This window comes from Puntigrus tetrazona, chromosome 5 (genome assembly GCF_018831695.1).
Source record: "Puntigrus tetrazona isolate hp1 chromosome 5, ASM1883169v1, whole genome shotgun sequence".
NCBI classification, from domain to species: Eukaryota; Metazoa; Chordata; class Actinopteri; order Cypriniformes; family Cyprinidae; genus Puntigrus; species Puntigrus tetrazona.
In genome coordinates, this window is record NC_056703.1 from 12,971,141 (window position 1) to 12,992,989 (window position 21,849).

Below are 21,849 nucleotides of genomic sequence, written 5' to 3' on the forward strand. Positions count from 1 at the left end.
GTAACTAGTTACCAGGGAAAGCTACTAGTCATTTATATCAAATAACTTGGATGTCCCCAATATACATATGTTAAATTGATGAAGTATACTAAATAGAATAAATTATTATTATAAAACATTGTACTAATCTAATGTACACTATTTTAATGTTTCTGTGGGACAATGTGAGAGACAGCTATCAAATTCAATATATTAGTGCAAATATTGTCAACCCTCTATGAGCATCTTAGGAATAAAATTGTATTAGTACGTAGTATTTTACGATAGGATTGTAATACGATATTGTGCTTATTTTGCATTATAAGAACAATAGAGCTTTAGTAATTAGAATAACCATTAATGCATATTTGTTGACTGAGCTTAGGACTGGTGGTGGTGCTTCAGATATTGTTTTTCATTTAGGATTTCTATGAAAGGGGGGGGAGATTCAAAGTAATTGTGTTAAAAAACTAAATTGTGACACTACTAATAACAATTTAATCCCCATTAGGATTAATGAGCTGCTGGGTTTATGGATATTAATCACGTCGTCTGCGTTCGTTCAAATTGATTTGCTGAAATCAAAACAGAGACAACAATAAGTGAGGCCCAGCCAATAAGATTGTCGTTAGCGCATTAGTTCCGCCCACTACCAGAGAAACCAGCAGTTCTTAAAAGCTGAAGAATGGTGTTATTTTGAGAGGAAAATACAATGAAGAATACATGTAGCGTGTCAATTCTGTGTTTTATGTAGCTCTTCTCTAGCTCTGTATTGCGCAGATCGATGGGTTTTTAGTGACTCAAAGTCAGTTATTTACGCTATAATTTGAAACCTAGAAATATTTTTGTTACCAATGGATCTGCTTTAAAGGACATGTGATAACCTCCTGATGACACAGTACTTGCAGATATATCCAATTTACGGAGCCTCAAAATAATGGCCACTATCCACCAGGATAAATTTTTAAAAAACTCCCTGTGTTCCTCTGAAAGAAGAAAATTATATACACTTGGGATGGCTTTGGGGTGAGTAAAATATGGGGTAAGTTACACATTTAACTCCACATTTTATTGTCAGTAACAGTTACAGCATTGTAAAGGGGGTAATTTGTTTGATTACTTGTTATTGGAAACGCCATTAGTAATGCTTTTTATTTATAACGCTATTATTCCCATTACTGCTTATGACATTCTCTGAAGTGTTTAATGTAGTGCTGAACCCATGCTTTAGTCAGTTAGTTTTATACAGTTTTTTTTTTTTTTTGTGAAAACTTGCCCTTTGATTCTTTGCTCTTTTGGCTGCGCTTGTACAGTTCCTGTAAAATATTTTCTGTAAAGCAGTATCGTGCTCAGAACCCAAACTGAGACCAAGTCAAGACCAAAACAAGACTTTTAGGGGGTGAGACCAAAATCAAACCACCAGTCCTGAAATTCATTAATTTACAGCTTGAAAAACATAGAATATTTAATTAAGAAAATAAAATGAATCTAAATATTAATCTTAAACTGACAGCAGACTAGTTGGTGGCAAATGAGTGAGTCAGTGAATCATTTATTCCGCCGATTTGTTCAAAACAGCTGATTCATTCAATATTTAATCACAGTTTTGAGTTGTTTAGAAAGACACAATTCTGCTGTGGATTTGTTTGGAACTGTTTTTGTTCCCTGAATAAATAATTAATTAAATAAATGTAATACAAATGCAGTGGAGGCCGAGACAAGACCAAAACTTTCAAAAAAAGGCAGTCTTGAGTACTAAAACTCTACTGTAACGTGAAGTCAATGATGATGTTTTCCATGTCACTGCAGCTCGCATTCGGGAATGATTCTCATTTTTAACCATTTTAATAGCAATTTCTCTCAGTATTATTGATTTGCTGTAATATCCATTACATCGAGATCCTTTGGCAGGCTATGCAGAGGTGAAATGTTGCAAACAGAGTTGCTAAACACAGAATAGACATTAATGTGTAAATGTATGCAGTTGTATAGACACTTCATCACAACCTTAGAGATTTTAACAAACTGCTTCTGCAGCTGAGCATCAATAAATAGCTTTCATGGATGGGAGGGATTCATGAAAGTTATAAAATGTATGACACATCATACTTTTTTTTTTGAGAGCAAAGAAAAATAGATTTATCATGATTTGGTCCCAACGTGAGTCGAGAACTGACCTGTACTTACTGACTTGATTACTTACTGTAATCAGCATAGCTTTTCAGATAATGTCAAACATGTTCAGAAATCTTTCATCAAAACGTACTAACCAGCTCAGCCTCTTGAAAAGACTTAAAAACCCACAGAGACCACTTTTTACAATCCAATCAATTTCCTGTTTTTTTTCCCATTCTGTTTATTATCCTGGACAATGTATTAGAAGTCACAAGTGAGTAAAATGGGTTGTATATGCTGTTGATATCTCAATATTTTCTGGTAATTTATTGAGTGTGTTATTGTGCTGGCACATTTACAGACTGCCATGGACAGCTGACACCTAAAGTAATTTTTCCGGACTCCTTTTAATGGTTAAATACATTTTTAGTAATCAAAAAACATGTCTAATTAATTAGAATAATTAAACTTTAAGAGTTTAATATCAATCTATTATTAAAACAATCCCAATATTTTGCAACTAAAGTGGGAATAGCAATCACCTGTGAGCAGAAAAGGATTGGAGAGATGGAAAAGGAGGAAAACACAAGAGCTTCACTCTCAGGAGCAGGATAGGACCACTTTTTTATTAAAGCCTGTGATAATTGATGGCAAAATTTCAGGCCGGGAAATCTTAGGCTCATCCGGGCCATCCCATACACCCACAGCAAATTTTGAAACATGGACAACAATATTTTTGTATAGCAATCATCATTATCGCAAAAAGTTAAACGTTTTTTGTAGTCTTTTCATTTCCTCTGACATCTCTCTGTTCCTCATTACTTTTTCACAATTTCTTTTACTATATTTTCATCAACACATCTCCACCTTGTTGAAAAGCAACCACCAAATTTGTTTGCATATAGTTTACATTTATTTTAGAAAAAAATAAGAATTGCATTATGAAAATTAGTTTTATCTGAATTAAAAATCTTAATACCGTACTTAATGTTTTTGCATTATTAATGATTATTTTTAGGCTTATAGGCTCTACCACTTTGTCAGCTGTGGTCTGTCTCATCAAAATTAAAGCCAAACCTGCTGTTTGGGGAAGTAAACTGGCAGTTAGGGTTGGGTATATATATGGCTTCATTCATAAGGGAAGCCCTTGCACAGAGAAAGCGATATATATATATATATATATATATATATATATATATAGAGAGAAATGGCTAAACTCATAGCTAAACCGTAATGATCTTACTGTTACAAATTTACTGTAAAACCTTACAGTTGCATGTGTGTATGTATACATATATTTCAGTATAAAAAAAATAAAAAATTCACCTCCGTTTCAAACCCATGTCATCTAAACATATTGCTAATGCCTCGCTAACTAACTGGTTCCCATGAAAAAAAATACAAATAAATAAATAATAATAGAAAAAAAACCTTACGGTTTTAAAAATGTGAATACAGCTTTAGACAGTTAACGGAAGATTATCGGCCATCAGAGCAAGTGTTATTACTGCATTCATGTGCTCCTCGCATGCTCTTATATCCCCAGTTGTGTTTGTGAGGAATGTGAAAACAACATGCACACTCGTGATACTACAAAGATTTGTTGGGTTTCATGGCACTGAAATGAAGCGCCGTAACTGATAAGCAATATAGATGACAGCATTGTTTACAATACACCCAGGCGCATGCAGCTATCCGTTATGGTGGATGTACGGCGTGACATATGGTTTTTCCTCTTGTCTTTTCTACTTAGCATTTCAAGTACAATTTAACAAACATACAGATGTAATGAAAAGGAAAACCAATCCCTTGTTCCAGCAGTTCCTAATACACTGTGATTCACATATCTTTGAGCTACTTTGACAAATAGGGACGACATTTTCTTCTAAGTGCTTCACCTTAACATTTTCGCAGTTTCCTCATCATATAAACAAATATTAACTTAAATGATGAAACACTTGGCAGCAACCCCGTTCATTGGTTAATAATCAAGGGAGGATGACCCATATCATAGGCTGCAGTTTGATATTATCCTAATTGTTCAAATGGAGCATCTATATACCTTCACGTTTGTTCTAGCATCTGATGCCTCTTTCTGCAATTAATCACTGATGTTGTTACTTTGTTCGAGGGGTTGTCGTGATAGTGCAGTGTACATCAATATGTGATTAAAACTGTCTCTGTTAGATGGCAGGTACTAAGTCCCTTACCTACACGATTGAGACCATCTTCCCTTGATTACCAGCCAATGAATGGGATTATTGTTTCAGGATTGACTGTCTAATGAGGCTATATATGCTCTGCAAGCAAATGTGCTTAAATGAAAAAAAGTCTAACAGCTTCCTAGTATAGATCCACTTGCACAACAAAGATTTCTTTGTATTTAAAAAATGAAAGTGCTTCCCCTTTCACTTCTCTTTTTAAAATAAATGTATGTGTATTTTTACAATGTTGTATGTTCGCATATGTTAAAAAAAAAAAATATATATAAAATTATAAAAACTATGCCCTTGATGATTAACGTATTGAAATAAAGAAAAATAAAATGATCAAGGCAGATTTCGTTCATTTTTTATGTATGCTATACTTTGTGTGCAAAAATAAAAGGATTACAGTGTAAAGTGATTTTTAAAAAGACTAAAAGTTCCCAAATGACAATTTGATGTTTGACAGCAAATATATAGTTTTAATCAAAATAGTTTGATTGACAGACGTGCTCATATCCATGAGGTATTTGAAATTGATCTATGATGGTGACATTTAGTTGCTCGCATTCTGTTGCGCTTGTATGTTTTTTTTAATAGAAATGTGTTTTTTTGTGAAATTTTTTGTCCTTATATTCATTAGCAATTTTTATGATTTAGCTAGATATCAGCTGTTGTTAATTTTGTTCTTTTACAACAGGGCCCACCGAAGCCTTTATGGGGCCCTAAACAGAATTTTATTTGGAGGCACCTCAGTCCCGCCAATATGACTGGTTATTGCCAAAACTTGTTTATTCACATAAATCTAACACACTCTTGACCAGTTTTGTTCATTGTAGCGTTGCTTACATCATGATATTGTTTGCCTGGTATATTTTTACTCTTCTGTGATTTTTTTATTGTAATAGCTGCAAACAAAAAAGTGTGGTCAGGTGTTAACTTGCACTTAACATTCAGTCTTAACGTATTAAATGGCATACTTAATGTAGTGCACTGAAAAGTAGCGAAATAAACCAGCAGACAATGCATCTATAGAATATAAATATTAATCAAACTTGTAATTTTATTGCGTATGTTTGCATTAAAGAGCATCTGTAAAACAACAAGTCTTGATCTATATCTAGCTAACCGAGGCATAGTAATATTGAAATATAATAAACAGATAAACAGAAGTTTATTTTTATTACAAAATCATATACTCAGTAAAGTACATTTTACACGGAAGACAAAAGCTTTAATCAAGTAAAATGTTATATTTCATTCAAATGTTAAATGTTCAAACATGAACTTTAGTAAAACAAGAGATAACTTACCTAGGCTATGGTAGTTAACTGAGAGGTGATCTGATAGGGGGTGCGTTTTCCAATGGTCTTGTCACGTTCTCTGGACTTTTGTTATCGTTTTGTCGTGTGCCATGTGTTCCGTTTGACCTACTTTTAGTTAATTGTCTCAGCGCTTACACCTGTGTCTTGTTTATTAAGTAATTCCGTAAAGTATTTAAGTCCTGTGTTTTCAGTTCCGTTTGTCCGATCTCGTCTTTCTTTGCGTGTGGTTTTGTCCTGCCTGCCTGCCTGCATTTATATTGTTTATTTCATCATCTGAATAGATTAAAACGCTTTATTTTCATTTATGTTCGTTGTGAGCTCTCCTGCTTATCACACGCGTGACAGGTCTTAAGTTTTGGCGCTACCAATAGAGATCAATAGAAAAAACCGAAAAGAACCATGGTTAGTTAACGATGGCCCTGCCACAAAAGCCCCATGTTGAATTTGTCCCCCTTTCACCCCCAAAACCATACCACGCTTTTTTTTGGAGACAAGCTCTGGAAAAAAAAGACTTAGAAATAGTAAAATGATACATACAGATGATTTAATTACTTGATATTTATGTATAGAAAGAACAATTCTAAAAGAGCATTTGTTATTACTGGCTTGAGCATTATTGGTTGGCTAATGCATCTTTTCTATCAATGTTTTTATTTTGTTGTTTGCATTTATTTATTCATTTATTTATAAATGTTCCAAAAAGTTTGGAGCTTACTCAGAGAAAGAGAAAGTGAGCGAGAGGGCCCCAGGTTTCATTTATTATTATTATTTTTTTTTTTTATGTAGTTCTACATTAGTTTTACAAATGTTTATTAGTTGCCTTTTGGATTTGAACGTTTTGTGTTCTCAGGTTTTGTTCTGGCAGATTTTAATGGCTTTGAGGGGAATAAATTCAAATCAATAAGAACATCCAAATGTCACTGGTAGGAAAACTGACATTTATGAACTGAGTTATAAGTCAGTTGTGTTCCATTAACGGTCAGGTTTAAGCAAAAATTATCAAATGTAATTCAGACAGGCTTACACTCAAGGTTAATGGGCTTTTAAAAAACTGCAGAACAAGCGAAGAATAATACAAAATTAGGATTTAAAAGTTGAATATTGACTCATTTAACACTTGCTCTAAAATTCGGTGATGAATTTTTAGGAATCCTATGCAAAGCACCGCAGAACACGCAGGTTAGAGGATCATGGGTCATATATAATCCAGAAGAAGAAAAGAATTAGATTAGACCGCCTTGTTTAACAGCTCTTAGTATGGAAGTATTATTCTTCACTTATTTCACTTCACTCATTTCTCGCTCTTCTGTTTTTCTGTCCAATTTTACACGAAACTCTAGAAAGTATGTAATTCTGCCAGTGACTGACATCTGTTGGAAGCTCTGTATGATAAGGCTTAATACTGTGCGTGTTTGATAGCGCTCATATAACGGTTTGGTGTATCAAGTGTTAGACTGCGCGCTAAACACAAATTCACAAAATTTGAGCACGGAAAACGGCATTTTCATTAAATACCCGTGATGCAGGTGTAAAATGCACTGACCTGGCACTGCATTTCAATAAACGCATTGGTATTCTTCGAGGGGAAAAACACTTCTATGTATATTAGGCTCGTTATTTGGTCTTTCTCACTAAAGTCATTGCTATTTATAGAAGCAAGCTGCAAATGATTTTCATTTGAAAACAGATGTTTATGTGCCTTTCTTTGGCCACAACTGTAGTTAAAATCGGGCATGGCGTTTTGTGGTTTAGTTGGACACCCCTACCGATTCAAGCGTCTGAATTGATGTGGCGGAGTGACTGTAAAAACTTGTAAATTGCAAGTTTTGCAAAAATGCGCTTCATGCGGTAAAAAAAATCTATTACATTTTATGTCAAGTTAAGCAACCCAATTACAATGTTACACCAAGGTTAAATTACGAAGAAATACTTACGAAATGAAAGTTAAAATGAACGATCATGAATATATTTTGTATGGAGTACTGTTCAAAAGTCTGGGGTCACTGAGATGTGGAACTTAAGTCATTTTTTATTAAGAAAACATCATTTCAAATAAATACTGTTTTAAGCTATTAAAACAGATCAGTAAAACTATGTAAAAACTTTTAAGCTTTTTTAGCAAATATCCTGAAATCGCATGAATAACTAGATACAAAAGATGCTTTTAACATATCTGCTAGACTTTGGGAATAAATGTAAACATAAACAAAATCCTTTGAATTTTTCCTTCAATTGTATGTTTTCCTTTTTTTCTGGATTTTGTATTTTATTATTTAACGAATGTCTAAAAATGGTGCACAATGAAATGTATTTCAACTGCTTCTCTAAACATCTCTGATTCATCTGCATTTTTAATAATAATGTACATTTCAATAACTATGTAAATGCAATTTTCCAACTATTTTAGAGCTCATTTGTCATACAAATATACTGTATTTTCAGATGACAAAAACACATTCATTTAAATCCCAATTGCCAATTGAGTTTTCCACAGCAAACATCTGACATAATGCTCTCACTGACATCCTCTGACACATACATAACTTCATATTTTAGACACATCTATTATAGACTCCCGGTGGATTTTCATGCCTAGTTCAAAATGAATAGCTTAAGTTTATTTTTTTACAAAGGTAACATAAAGAAATATATTTCTTAAATTTATTATAAATGAAAAAGACTTAATGCCATTTTGTAACCTGATTGCACATGTGAATGAGATTTCAGGACTTCAGCAAAGAGGAAGATTTCATGTTCTTTCTATTTCTCTCACAAAGCTATTAAAAGTCTCAGTATGCTGAAAAGATTGAGAAAGAAGAAAAGGGAGAGATATGTACGTTTTAAAGTATTTTACTCCTTAGTGGTAATTATTTTATTAAGATGTCTTTCAAAATTTTGAAGGACTGAAATTTTACATTTGCTCTGCACTTTTAGACGCTTGCACACATAAAGACCACACACTCAATACGACGTTTATTTGCGTATTTCAAAAATGTGCAAACAATTCTCATGCTCTCATTCTCATGTTATCACACTGCACGTTAATCTTAGTAGCAGTCATGCTTAGCTTTACCCAGAGCCTCACGCATGCTTTAAATGGCTTGACAAACACGCTTGCATGATGTTTTCGTCCACAGAGCGAATAAAAAAAAACTTTTATGATGTTGATATCATTTCTAAATAGCTGTGAGACATACAACCGCTTGCTCGAGCCACCAGGCTGACTCTCAGTTGTACGAGATTTCTTTTGTGCTAAAATTGAATTTGTTTCCTTATTCGAAACTTTGTTTCTGGGTAACATCGGAAAAGCTTGCACGCAAAATTTAGTTCATCATCAAAATTCTTATTGTTAGTCTTTTTGCGTGAACGTCTCTTAGTAACATTACATAAACCATCCTTCCATCTGGAGCTACTCAGGCCCTCCCAGTGGTGTTTCATCAGAGGTCTTCACTAGAAGGATTTAATCAGGGCCACTCCGAGGGTTTTCTGTCTCTCTGTCCCCCCTTCCCCCGATGACCTTTTTGTTTACCCTTTGAGTGCTTTCTCCTGGGTCATTATTGCTTTGTTTTGAAAACACCCCAGACATTAATGGGTGGTTATTTTGAAATAAAGGCTGCATATGATTAAGTAAATCCAAGTGTATGCGTGTGCGTTACCGTAGACACTGACTTTTGTTTCTGCCACTCACCCCCCACCAAAAAACATACCAGCGTGCAAGTGCAACCAAATATAACTGCTTAAGCAAATAACAACTTGTTTCTTTGGAGAGTAGGCCTACAGTCTTTCTCCGTGAAGTGGTGAGCTTGATGAAGAATTAAAGTTATTTGTGTCTCGAAAAGAAAAACACATGTACTACAAATACATTACAAAGCGTCAAGTCGTCAGACATTTAACAGTCATAAATATTGATTTTAACACAGAAAAATGTGCAAATGACACCTTGCAGATGCAAACAGGATAATAATGCATTTTGTGTGTGTGTGTGTGTGTGTGTGTACAGGTTTATATATACTGTTGGGGAATTAGATCTGAATACACACGCACTCATGGGGACTCGTGTCATGGTGGGCACCAAAATGTAACTCCCCACGGGTACAAAAGCTAATAAATCATACAGAATTATTATTGTTTATTTTTTTGGTTATTAGAGGATATTTTCCTGTGGGTGCTTGGCACCTGTGTGTGTGACTCTTCAGGAAGTTGTATACCAGTTTTTCAGCAAGTGTTGATGAAAGTAAGTGACAAATTTAACCTGAGACCCCTAAAACACCTGTACACCTAATCACCTCTGGAAACATCACAGGACACCGCCACCTCACCTACAAACCCGTCTCACTTCTCACATCACTGTCACCTTGCACATGGACTCAGAATGTGTTTACAGCCTAATGAAGTACCCTAAAAACTTTGTTTCTTGAGTTCAACTGTAAGGGAATGACGGCATTTCTGGTTGTGTGGTTAGGAATGTAGTCCAGTGAAGTTCTGAAAAGTCAGAATCAAAAAGTCCCTTTTGATTTATAATCTGGAATGACAGTTGAATTGTCAACATGCCCCATAAAATGTTAAACTGGAATGACAAAAAACAAAACAACAACAACAACAACAAAAAAATCTGTTGAACTGGATTTTTAACTAGAGTGCATTCTGGGGAATGAACAGCGGTGGATAGAGTACTAAAAACTCTACTTAAGTAAAATGATCTCTACTTAAGGTATAATTTACTTGAATACAAGTAAAACTACTGAAATTGCTAATAAACATAGCCTGCATCACAGTATAGAATAAAAAATCTATTTATTGTAATTGTTTAAAATGATCATTTTTTAATGATCGACTTGTGCTTGTCTTGGATGTGCTTGCAGCCTGGGAAACAACGTGCATGTCTTCTGCTTGAATGGTTTAAAGTCATATTAAAATGCACAGAAAGGAATAAGAGGAATCAAAATTTTAATTTTAAGTTCCTGATTCCCGACCTTCAGTATCTGATTCAGAATTGGAAACGGTTTTTGATTCTCAATCCTAGGTATGATTTAACACGTTAAATAAAGTGCTCTTTTTGACATTTTATCGAAAATATGCCTGGCGTAAAACCATTGCTTTAAGAACTATCAATGTGCGTCTGATAAATCATCGTTCATCTGTAAGTCAGATGCACATAAAAACGTATGTGCTGTTATTTCAGTTGTTGTTTATGATGACGTTTTTTTTAATGCTGTGTCCATTCACTTTAACTGCGCTGGATGAGCTTTGCCTTTCAAGTTAACTGCTAGCATGCATTTTAGACACTTACATTGTTCCTGCTTTCTCCATACAATAACTTCTTCTATCAATCAAGCTTTCCATTTATTTAAATTGCTGAGTGCTCTGGTAATATCAGTGGTATGACTTATTTCAGGAGCCGTCCAAATTATAATTTAAAATCAGAGTGTAGCTCACTTACATTCAATAAAATAGGTAAACATTAATGGTTCAAAACGCCAATGCCAGTGATTGACTGTCCCCGCCCCCAGCTGAACTGGGAGTTTTGATTGGTTTTGGACCTGAGTCAGACCTGTGTGTTATTGCCTGAAGCGCAGGGCTCCACCCAAGTTCTTTGAAAATAAATGTAGTAAAGTTGAATTCTTTCTTTTTATCCAGCAAGTAAAAGTAAAAGCACCACAATTTAATTATAAGGATGTATAAAAAAAATTCTAAATATACTCAAGGACTGTAACGAAACTATTTGTAATTAGTTGCTTTCATTTTCTGGAAATGATGTGGACCAAAATATGTTCAAATATGTACAGCAAACATTTCTGTTGCTATATCTGACATTCATTCTGGATGCAAACCTTCAAACCGAAATACTTTTTCATCCATTTTTTTATTTAGTCCCGACAAACTGTCTGAATTTTGATAATAATTGTACTTCTCAGATTCCAATTGTTGTTGAAATTATGCATCTCGTTTGGCATGACAATTTAAATTTGGCAATTAAATTGGACTTCAATAGGCATTAATTCTAATTTAATTTTAATTTGTGCATAACACTGGCAATATGTTTTACATAAAATAAATATTTGTTGAATATTTGTTAAATGTTAAATTAATTTATTTCAATTAATTTAAGTGTTCAGCAATTCTTGTTACCTGTCCAAACAATATGTATATATATATTTTTTGTTAGTATCCAAGCTAATTTTTGTCTGATACAGTGAAAGTGGATAGAGACCTGGGTGTGTCTAACCTCAAAAAAGACATAAAGGCACAATAAAAGCATCATAAAATTACTTATTATGACTTTTGTGCTATATTTCAACATTTTCTGACTTGTGTGTTATGTTTCAATAGCTTTTTGTGTGGAACAAAAATTGAAAGTCGTTATTTACTGAATATTTTGCCTTAAATCTTGCCGGACAGCTGTGGTCACTGTTCCCTGTAGTATGGAAAAGAACATCTTGAACACCCTGCTAGAAATAACTGACTTTATGTTCCACCAATGGAACAACGTCATTATGGGCTTTTAAAGATATAAGTGAGTAAATAATTTTCTCACAGAAATTTCAAAATGGACATTTTTGGGTAACCATTTGGTAAAAAAAAAAAAAAAAGAAAGAAAGACAGACATTTAATTATAAAGAAATATATAGATCATTCGTAACTTCTTTGGGAGTTTATGCTTTCATTATCTCTTCACTTGGTGAGTAAGGTAACTTGATTCATAAAACAGTAACCGGTGCTTAGCTCAAAGCAGACAGAGAGAAAGAAGATAGAGAGAAGTGAAAGAGAGGGCATGCATGCGAGTGTTTGTTATATGTGTTTGTCCTTGTATGTACCCTTGACATCTCATGTCACTGAGTATAGTTATGTCTGTACTCTGTGTCCAGTCAACTTTGTGTGCAGTTGTAGTGCAGTCCTCTTCTCTCTCTCACACACACACACACACATGCACACAAAAAAACTTGTACCCGCTCAATCTTAACTTTATGCTGCCTGTCTTTACCTCCATTAATAATAATATCACGCACAGACAGTGTCTCCGTGTTATATTTAGTTGTCATTAACACCTCAGTCAATATGAGCTCAGTTCACAAGAGCCGAGAACCACAATACCTTAAACATCTTAATTTCATCAGTATCGACAACACTAATGCGATGAAAATTTGGTCATTATTTACTTAACTTCATGTCAGTCCGAACTCACTGTCTGTGGAACCCTGTCTTTCTACTTTGGAACACAGAAGAGAAAAATGACGTCATACAGGTGTGGAACGCCGTGAGGGTCAATTAATATTAAGTGAACTGTTTCTTTAATGTAGATTTTATATATATGGGCAGCATATGTTGTTGTTCATCTGTATGCTATTGTCACTAATGTAATTAACATATTAGTGCGATATGTTAAAATAGCATTTGTGTGCCTTGAGTGTTGGAGACGGAGGAATGAGAAACGCAAGCCTGACACCAGCTGAGGGAGCATGGAAACAGACATAAACCTGACAGAAGCACGAAGCATGGCAGTAAATTTTCAGAACATACGTGAAGATAAATGCATGCTCCCCTTTTTAGTATTTCAGAAATGTCATTTGAGTGTTGTTAAGCTATCAAGTTATGTCTAATCTACAGTAACGAGGAAGACTAAAGAACGTGTCAGTGGAAATAGTAGGTGAGAGCAAACCAACACCGCTTGAGTCCTGGGTGAGAGCGTGTGTGGTGTGACTGCTCTGGCTCAGAATCTCAGCGCGACTGTATTTTTAGCCCAAGTGACCTTCTTAAACACGACGTTGCATGAGGTCAAAGCAATGGCAGCCATAACACCAATAGTGAGAGACACTCAGACCCTGTGATTGATAAGGCTTGTTTGGAAAGTGCCGCAGCTGACAGGTCAGTAGTGTGAGTGAAACAAGCAAAACACCTCCAAAGAATGCCAGAACTCTCATACAGCTTTAGAGGGATTTCACCCACGGGCAGGCCTGCACAGAAAACAGCAGATGTCTGCGGAATTACTAATTGTAAAATTGTACATTTGTGTTGATTCGTTCATTATTTTTGCCTTTTTTTGGCCCCACTTTATATTAGGTGGCCTTAACTACTCTGTAGTTACATTTAAGTGAATCATTTGATACAATGCACTTACGGTGTACATACATGTTTTTACATGTACTTTTTTTTTTACAAATACCTGCATCTAATTACATCTGTAATTAATTTCTGTAATTGCATTTTAATTACCCACCCTTAAACCTACCCATACCAGCAATATATTATATATATTGCCTCATTTGAATGTCTTTTAGCTACCAATAATATTGTAGCACATTCAGCTCACATATAATGTATATTGTGGAAAATAATGTGAAACAAGTCAATTGGTACAACGTTCATACATAGGCAAAATATGGTGATATGTGAGGTTTTTACAATACATGTTCACAAATATTTCAGATAAATGCATTTATGCAATTACCGAAGCCTCCTTATAGCTATTTATGATTTTAGTGAAATAATTTTACTACGCTATACTGTTGAATAAGCATAAAATAATATTAAATGTCCCTTTTCTTGTTTAGGTTTCTTGAAAAATTGGACACTAGAGGAAAACAAAGGTTAACACTTTAGTATAGGGCCAATGTTTACTTATTTTCACTTATAAAGCACATATTCTGCACGATCATATTCTGAATCCCTAATCCTACCCAATACCTAAACTTTACAACTACCTTAACTATTAACAAGCAAAATTGATAGTTTGAGGCAAACATAGTTAACGTTTTGTTAATACTGAGAACGTGTGTTTTTAAAGTTTTAAACTGTGAATGTTTTTATAAACCTCTCAAATCTAATAGATGCTTTCAAATTGAAATAAGCAGTCATTTTCCCATTATGTATTTCCTGCAGCTGTTACGGTTGATCTTTCATTTGTTTCTAAACACACAGATCTTTGACTCTCAGAGCCAGCAGAACCCAACTATGCGTATGTAAGAAAAAAAGGAAGAGAGAAAAACAGAGAGAGCAAAAAGAAGAAAAACAAATAGATTTTTCTAGGTTTGAACTGTCACAATGTATTGCCTGAGTCCTCTCTTTTTATGTTACTCTCTCCCTTGTTCAAAAAGTTATTATAATGTACAATGTTTGACCACTTCTTTTAGGCAGCCAAGAAAATATCAGAAATTTGCCTTTGTCCTAATCGCAGTCATTTCGTTCACTTTTCCTCTCTCACCGTGTGTGCGGTGACAGAATTAGCTGCCATCATCAGAACAGAATAATCATTCTGAATGACTCTCTTTAACTCAAAATCTTTCCACCATTCCTTAAGGAATAAAGCAGTTATTACCCTTCATTAGAGACCTGGCACTTGCATTAGGATAATGTCACCTCTACTTACCTCCATCATTTGGCCAATGGCACACACAGGCACACGCACCAGCTATCAATTGTGCATTTTCATAGGGAATGTTATCACCGAGTGCCGGACTTGCAAATGACGTTTCTAATGTAGCAACAGCACACTGAACGACTGATGTAAAACTTCAGAGAAATTCAGCTATAACCTACACTTATTTTTATTCTCTCCCATTATCTAATGGAACAAATACGCGCCGATTACTCCTATATTTCTATGTTTGCTTGTTTGAGAGCTGGCATGTGTTCTCTTCGAATTACTGATAATGGACCTCATAATTTTCTTCACGATTGACATTACAGTGAAAGAACAAGTTCCATGTATGCAGTATATTTGTTCTCCTCTGTGGATATAACAGAGAGCAGAACATTTATGTCGATGTTTTGTCATGCCATTAGTTCATGCTGTGTTTTTATTTTTAGGTTTGATGGAGGGAGGAGTGACATTTTCCCGATGGAGTTTTTCCTTCCTCCACAAAGGACATGCCTAATCTGCTCTGATGAAGCATCTGGATGTCACTATGGAGCCCTCACTTGTGGAAGCTGCAAAGTGTTCTTTAAGAGAGCTGCTGAGGGTAACACAAACACACTCATTATAAAAAAAAAGTCTGGCTTCGGATTGCATTAATGGTTAAACCATATGTGAGGACTGGTGTCACTTTGATTAGATTTATAATTTGATTGCAGCTGTAAACTGTCATTAAAGTTGCATTAAAAGCTGCTATAGAATTAATATGCTTTTGACCACGTGTCCAGTAAAAAGCTTTTATTGTTATATCCATATCTTTTAAAGAAAGCAACAATTGGCACAACATACACAGGCATTTAGGAATTCATTTAAAGAAAGAAAAAAAGAGAGCGAGCAGTATAGACTAATTAGGGACACAACCCTAGAAAGAACAGAACTGGCTGTGAGGTGTGCAGAGACTTAAACAATAGTAATCAGTGAAATACTTAACTCAAAGTGAACTAAGCATAGATTTCAGTGCGGTACATGTCTCTTATTTATTTTCTCAAATGGATGGGGACCAGTGCAATTGTGGTTGTTTCCTTTGTTTGAAAATAAAGCAGCTTGGACATTCTACTTGGTAACTTTGTGAAAATGTTTGTGTTCAATGGAATACAGATAAAGCCTTGTGTTTTGTATGCTAAAAGATGATAAAGTACACTTTTTTAAAATAAATTAATTACTCATTTTTTCAGTTGAGCTTCACAAAATAGAAAGCTGCTGTAAGAGAAAAACTAAAGCATTGAAAATCTACATTTCCACCATCAGGGCAAAAATTAAGAGGATCCAATCAACTAAAGAAAAAATCATAGCTATAGAACTGGAGAGATTAATTGAGTCTTTGGGTCTGAAATCGTATAAAATCATAATATCATATTTCATATGTTGTTTAAGAGGGTTTCAAGAAAATTATCCTCTCTCATCCAAAAGCAAAATCCAGAAAATTCAGTTGTCAGACACGACTGGAACTTCAAATAGACTGGCTATTATGGTCAGATGAAACTAAATAAAAAAACGTTTAATACAAACGGGGATAAAAAGTACCCCATGCCCACTATTAAATATACTGCTGGCTCTTTAATGTTGTTGACCTGTTTTTCTGCCGGAGGTCTTGGTCATATCATTCAGTGCATCTAACACCAACAGATAAAAAATGATTTTCAAGATTTTCACAATGACATTTTCCTTCCACGTTCAATTGAATTTTTTTTATGAAAGATCAAAAGGATAAATAATGCAGATCTATTTTCACTGCCACCTTTGCTAATATTTACCAAGGTTGTCCGTATTAGTGAAAGGCACTGTATACAAACTATATGCACAATATAAATATAGGCATTTAGGATCATTTTAGGATGTTTAAAATAAACCCAAGATCATTCTAATAATCAAATTCATCCAAATAAATGTTCAAACTGAAAACATAATAGACAGTTCTATGCCCTATTTGCTTTGAACACCCACAGATTGTGGAACAAAACAATTTATCAAAGTTAAGAGGACTTAAAAGGTCTTGCCCCACAGCCAACAATGAACTTTAGTTTAATCAAATACAGAAATATCACACTATTATACTCTTTCAGCAGTTGTTAATGGAGACAGAGAGACTCACTATTGTGGCCTCAATATTGCTGTACATGCATAATTGTAGATTACAGATACGTAAGATATGTCTTTCTGAATTTATTCAAATGAAACATCCCATTTTTGCACGGCTTATCCTAACCAGGTTTTAAAAAGAAACACTGTTTTAAATCCTGTTTGCTGGACACAGACAAAACAGTTAAAAACGACATTCTTCGGCTTTATAAGTAGATTATTAGCAAAATGAGTGCAGTTTGTACATTCGTTTGCCATTACGTAAAATTTGATTATCGCGGTTTGTTATTTTTGTGAATTATTCCATGTTAAATTTTGATTGTTGTGATGGGGTGAACTGCATTGCTTTCGCGCTTGATTTACTGTTGATTAGGTTTCTGTTTTATTCTCAGATCTTGTTCTAATTGTATGTAGGCCTGGCAGTGGATGTCTGTTACATCTCATTGTAATTTTATGTCAGACCTCACTGCAGTTGTGTAGGTTACTTCAGAGGTGGCTCTGTACTCCTGATTAGGACACACACACACACACACACACACACACACACACACACACACACTCACCGTGGAACCTCTTTTCAAATCTCACTTTGCACTTTTCATTTGGCTGTTCCCTGTTGCCCAGAGTGAGGGCTGTGACCTATCAGACTGGCTTGTCACGTTAGCAGCTACCTCTAATTGGAGCATTTTGTGTGTGTGTGTTCTCTATTTTTATTCTGCTCTACGTTTTATCTCAGCGTAAATGTGATATGTACAGCTCTGTCCTTTCTTGAGCTTTACTTTGGCTGCTAACTGACTCAAAGTAAGTTAAAACTTAGTCTGTTTCTTCTTCTAGGGAAGCAGAAGTATCTGTGCGCTAGCAGGAATGACTGCACCATAGATAAACTGAGGAGGAAGAACTGCCCATCCTGCCGTCTGAAGAAGTGTTTTGAGGCTGGGATGACCCTTGGAGGTAAATTGTCTGCTTTTATAAATGCATGTGCTTTCCTCTCATGCGCCAATCATTGGTTAAAGCGAAAAAGTTTTCCTAAAAATGTAACAATTTACATATTTTATGTTATTCCAAACAGGGTTATTACAGTTAAAGGGATACTCCATCCCAATAATAACATTTTGTCATTAATCACTGACCCCGATATTGTTCCAAACCCATAAAAGCTTTGTTTGTCTTTGGAACAAACTGAATAAAGTTATTTTCGTTTTCCTTTTTTCTGTACAAAATGTTTCCCATCACTTCATAACGTTACGGTTTAACCACTGATGGCAGATGGAGTCGACAATTTGTTTTATACTTTTATAGACCTTGACAGTGTATTTTACTTGGCAGTCAATGGGACAGACACAAGCCTCCCGGTTTTTATCTAAAATATCTTAAATTGTGTTTAGAGGACAAACAAAGCTTTTACAGGTTTGGAATGATATGAGGGTTTTTATTCTGGGGTGGAGTAACCCTTTAACTAATATTTTTTAAAACAAAACAATTTTATATTTAAATAATTTAATATTTAATAAATTTAACTTATTTTATTTCAGATAGTTACCTATGATTGTTTTTTTCACTTGTACTAAAATGTACTAAAATAACTAAATCTTAAACCGAAAAAAAAGCTTTAAAACTATATAGACTAAAAACTACAAAAAATTACAAAAACAGAAAACAAAGTTGACTAAAACTATACCAAAAAACACTATTAATAAAAGCTATAGTAATATTTCAATGATAGACCTACTAAAATAACTTTAGGCCCAAATCTTTAGCATTTTATTTTTCCTTTTTTTTTTGTTCATTGTGACTGCTAAAAAAAAGTAGTGTGCTTTTGTCCAGGTCTTTTGAAGGCACACTTTATTTTCCGTGTTCTTTGTCTGAGGAACAGGGCAAAATTTAAATCACTATTCTTCCCCTCCCGTGGGTGGAGAACTGCTGTGAATCATCCAGTTGTGAACCGAATCAGTCAAATTTGCGAACGAATCATTCAATTTGATTTGTGAAACTCGCAGTCACTCAGATCTATCAAGGAAAAGAACTGACTCGAATAATTTGTTCACAAAATGACCTCAGATAACCTCAGCAGAGAAGATTTTTCAATAATGACATTGTTGAGTGAACTATTTCTTTACAGCCCAGGCATTGTAATGAGAAGTTAGCTGGCTCAAACACTGCAAGGAGCAAGCTATCAAACCCTAGGTTGTCCCTATAAGTTATGGAAGCAGATTCCACTAGTCCTGGTCATTAGGTTATACATTTATTTTATGTGATATAACGTGACAGGTGGCTTAAATGACATAAATCACTATTAAGCCTTATACTGGACAGAAATATACTCTTTTTGGTATTCCCTTGTGGCAGATATTTGTGTTTAAAAGACCTGCCCGTGTGCACATATTAACTTTTCATTGGACCTGCCATTGTTGAGTGAATTGAGAAAACTATAAATATTCTATGAGTTTTATTCAAACTGCATTTGAACTAATTTTATTGAATTTATATATTTTTCTCACTATTACAAGAGAGTTATTCACAGTTTATTCCTTGCATTTTATTGACAAGCCGTGAAAATGACTGTGTTATGTTTCCATTTTAGCACCTTACAGAAATAACTCACCCCAAAAAATGAAAATTGTCTCAAGATATTTTGAAGAATATGTGTAATCAAACTGTTTCTTGTCCCCACTGACTTCTAAGCTATTTTTTCTTCCCACACTATGGAAGTCAATTAGGCCCAGCAACAGTTACTAGTTCTAAATGACTTCCATAGTATGGGGAACCGAACCAGTCTGGTTGGACGCATTTGTCTTGTTTTAGATGAGAAGCAAGAAATTCATACAGGTTTGGGGCATCTTTAGGGTGAGTAAATGATAATAGAATTTTCATTTTTTGGGTGAACTGTACCTTTAATAACTTCAGAAGGTAAATTTTCCACACAGGATGCATATGCCACAAAAGATTAATTTAGAGATGGATTGCATTTCTTTGATTTAAATCACTCATGATGCTTCCATCAGCATGAGTCAGGCAATTATTCCTAGACTTGCCTTTAACCATGTATTACATTGACGTCTCTAATAAAGTTGCCAGCCAACTGAAGAGTAACTCACCAAAGCCAGTGTTTTACGGACATGGCAAGTATTGATGTTGGATCTTGTTTGTACAGTATATGAAGCTCTGAATCTTTAAATAAATTGAGTTGTCACGTAATGCATGTCTGTGGCAGCTGAGCCAATTTAAAGACTGCTTTGAGAGACAGAAAGAGAGAATGCATTTGGGAGGTGTCTTCAAATCATCTGTGGGGAACTTCTTTACTGAAGTAGAGCAGTCAGCTTTGCATTTCTCCTTGATTTTTCTCTCCCTCTAGGACACTCGCTAAGAAATTATTGATGAATAATTAAGGGTCTGCATTAAGAGGTCTCCCTCTCTTAAGGTCTTCCTCTTGCTCTCTCTCTTTTGTCTTTCCAAAGGGCTTTGACTAATTTAAAGCATTTTCACGGCAATGGATAATGGATCAGAAGTAATCGAAGCATAGTTTATTGCACGCTGCTTTTATCGCTTAAATTACAGCATACATACTTCATAAAATATATTTCATTTTTAAGAGCAGATACTGTAAATTATACCAAAGGCCATTTCTTTTCATTAGGATTTTTTTCAAAGTGTATTTTATGACTTCTTTCAGTTTGTTTGAGACTGCGTACAGTAGGTCACTGGGTAATGAGCTTCAATCAGCTTGATTGTGATCACTGATTCTCTTTCAGTCTCATTTTTGAATGGTTAAATTAAATAAGTCTCCAAAACCCAGAATTAATAGACTAATTCAAATGTAATTTGTAAGTTTTTCTTTAGTACTGCTTGAGTACAACTTTAAAATGACAACTTCATTGATACTCAAGAAGGCAAAACGTTTTGAAGAGAATTAGTCTTCTGGGAATTATGTCTTGTGTCGTTTCATAAAGAGCAGTACTAAACGAATAAATAGGTAAAATAAGAAAAAATGTATGTTTCACCATCCTGTTCAAATGTTTACACCCCCTGCTCTTAATCCACTCTGGGGTTTTTTTTGAGCATCAGTTGAATGATCACCCAGGTGATGATTACACAATATTAAAAGTCAATCATATGTAAACTTTAAGCCTTATACAGAACAGAAATGTGCCCTTTTTGGTATTCATCAACCGTAAAAGCCTCCCTTAAGGCAGACATTTGTGTTTAAAGGACCTGTTCCAGTGCGAATATTAACTTTCCCCTGCACCTGCCATTGTTGAGTGAATTGAAAAAACTATAAATATTCTATAAATATACTATGAGTTTTGTTCAAACTGCATTTTTAACCCATTTTATTGAAATTATATATTTTTCTCACTTTTTCTAAATGAGCATCTCTACAGTATAAATTCTGGCCATTTCTTTTTCTTTGAAACCACAATAATGGGTGAGACTGCTGACAACCATCGACACCCTTCACAAAGAGGCTAAGTCACAGAAGGTCATTACTGAAAGGGGGAGCTATTCACAGAGTACTATATCAGAGCAAATGCAAAGTTGACTGAAAGGAAGAAATTGGGTAGGAGAAGGTGCACAAGCAATAGGCATGACCGCAAGCTTGAGAATACTGTCAAGCAAAGCCGCTTTAAACACCTGGGAGAGCTTGACGTCCTGGGAGCTGGTGTTAGTCCGTTGCAAGTCCAAAGTCAAGGCAGAAATCCACCAACAGATTTTGGAGTATTTTATGCTTCCATCTGCTTAC

General features: G+C 34.8%; 1 protein-coding gene across 1 annotated transcript in view; it reads left to right on the forward strand.

Annotated features, from left to right (window-relative positions):
- ar (androgen receptor) overlaps nucleotides 1-21,849 on the forward strand; it is a 56,838-nt gene that overhangs the window by 5,205 nt on the left and 29,784 nt on the right. The window contains exons 2-3 of the mRNA XM_043239668.1: nucleotides 15,428-15,579; nucleotides 17,946-18,062. Of these exons, the coding sequence (XP_043095603.1) occupies nucleotides 15,428-15,579; nucleotides 17,946-18,062 (269 nt within the window). The remainder of the gene's footprint in view (nucleotides 1-15,427; nucleotides 15,580-17,945; nucleotides 18,063-21,849) is intronic.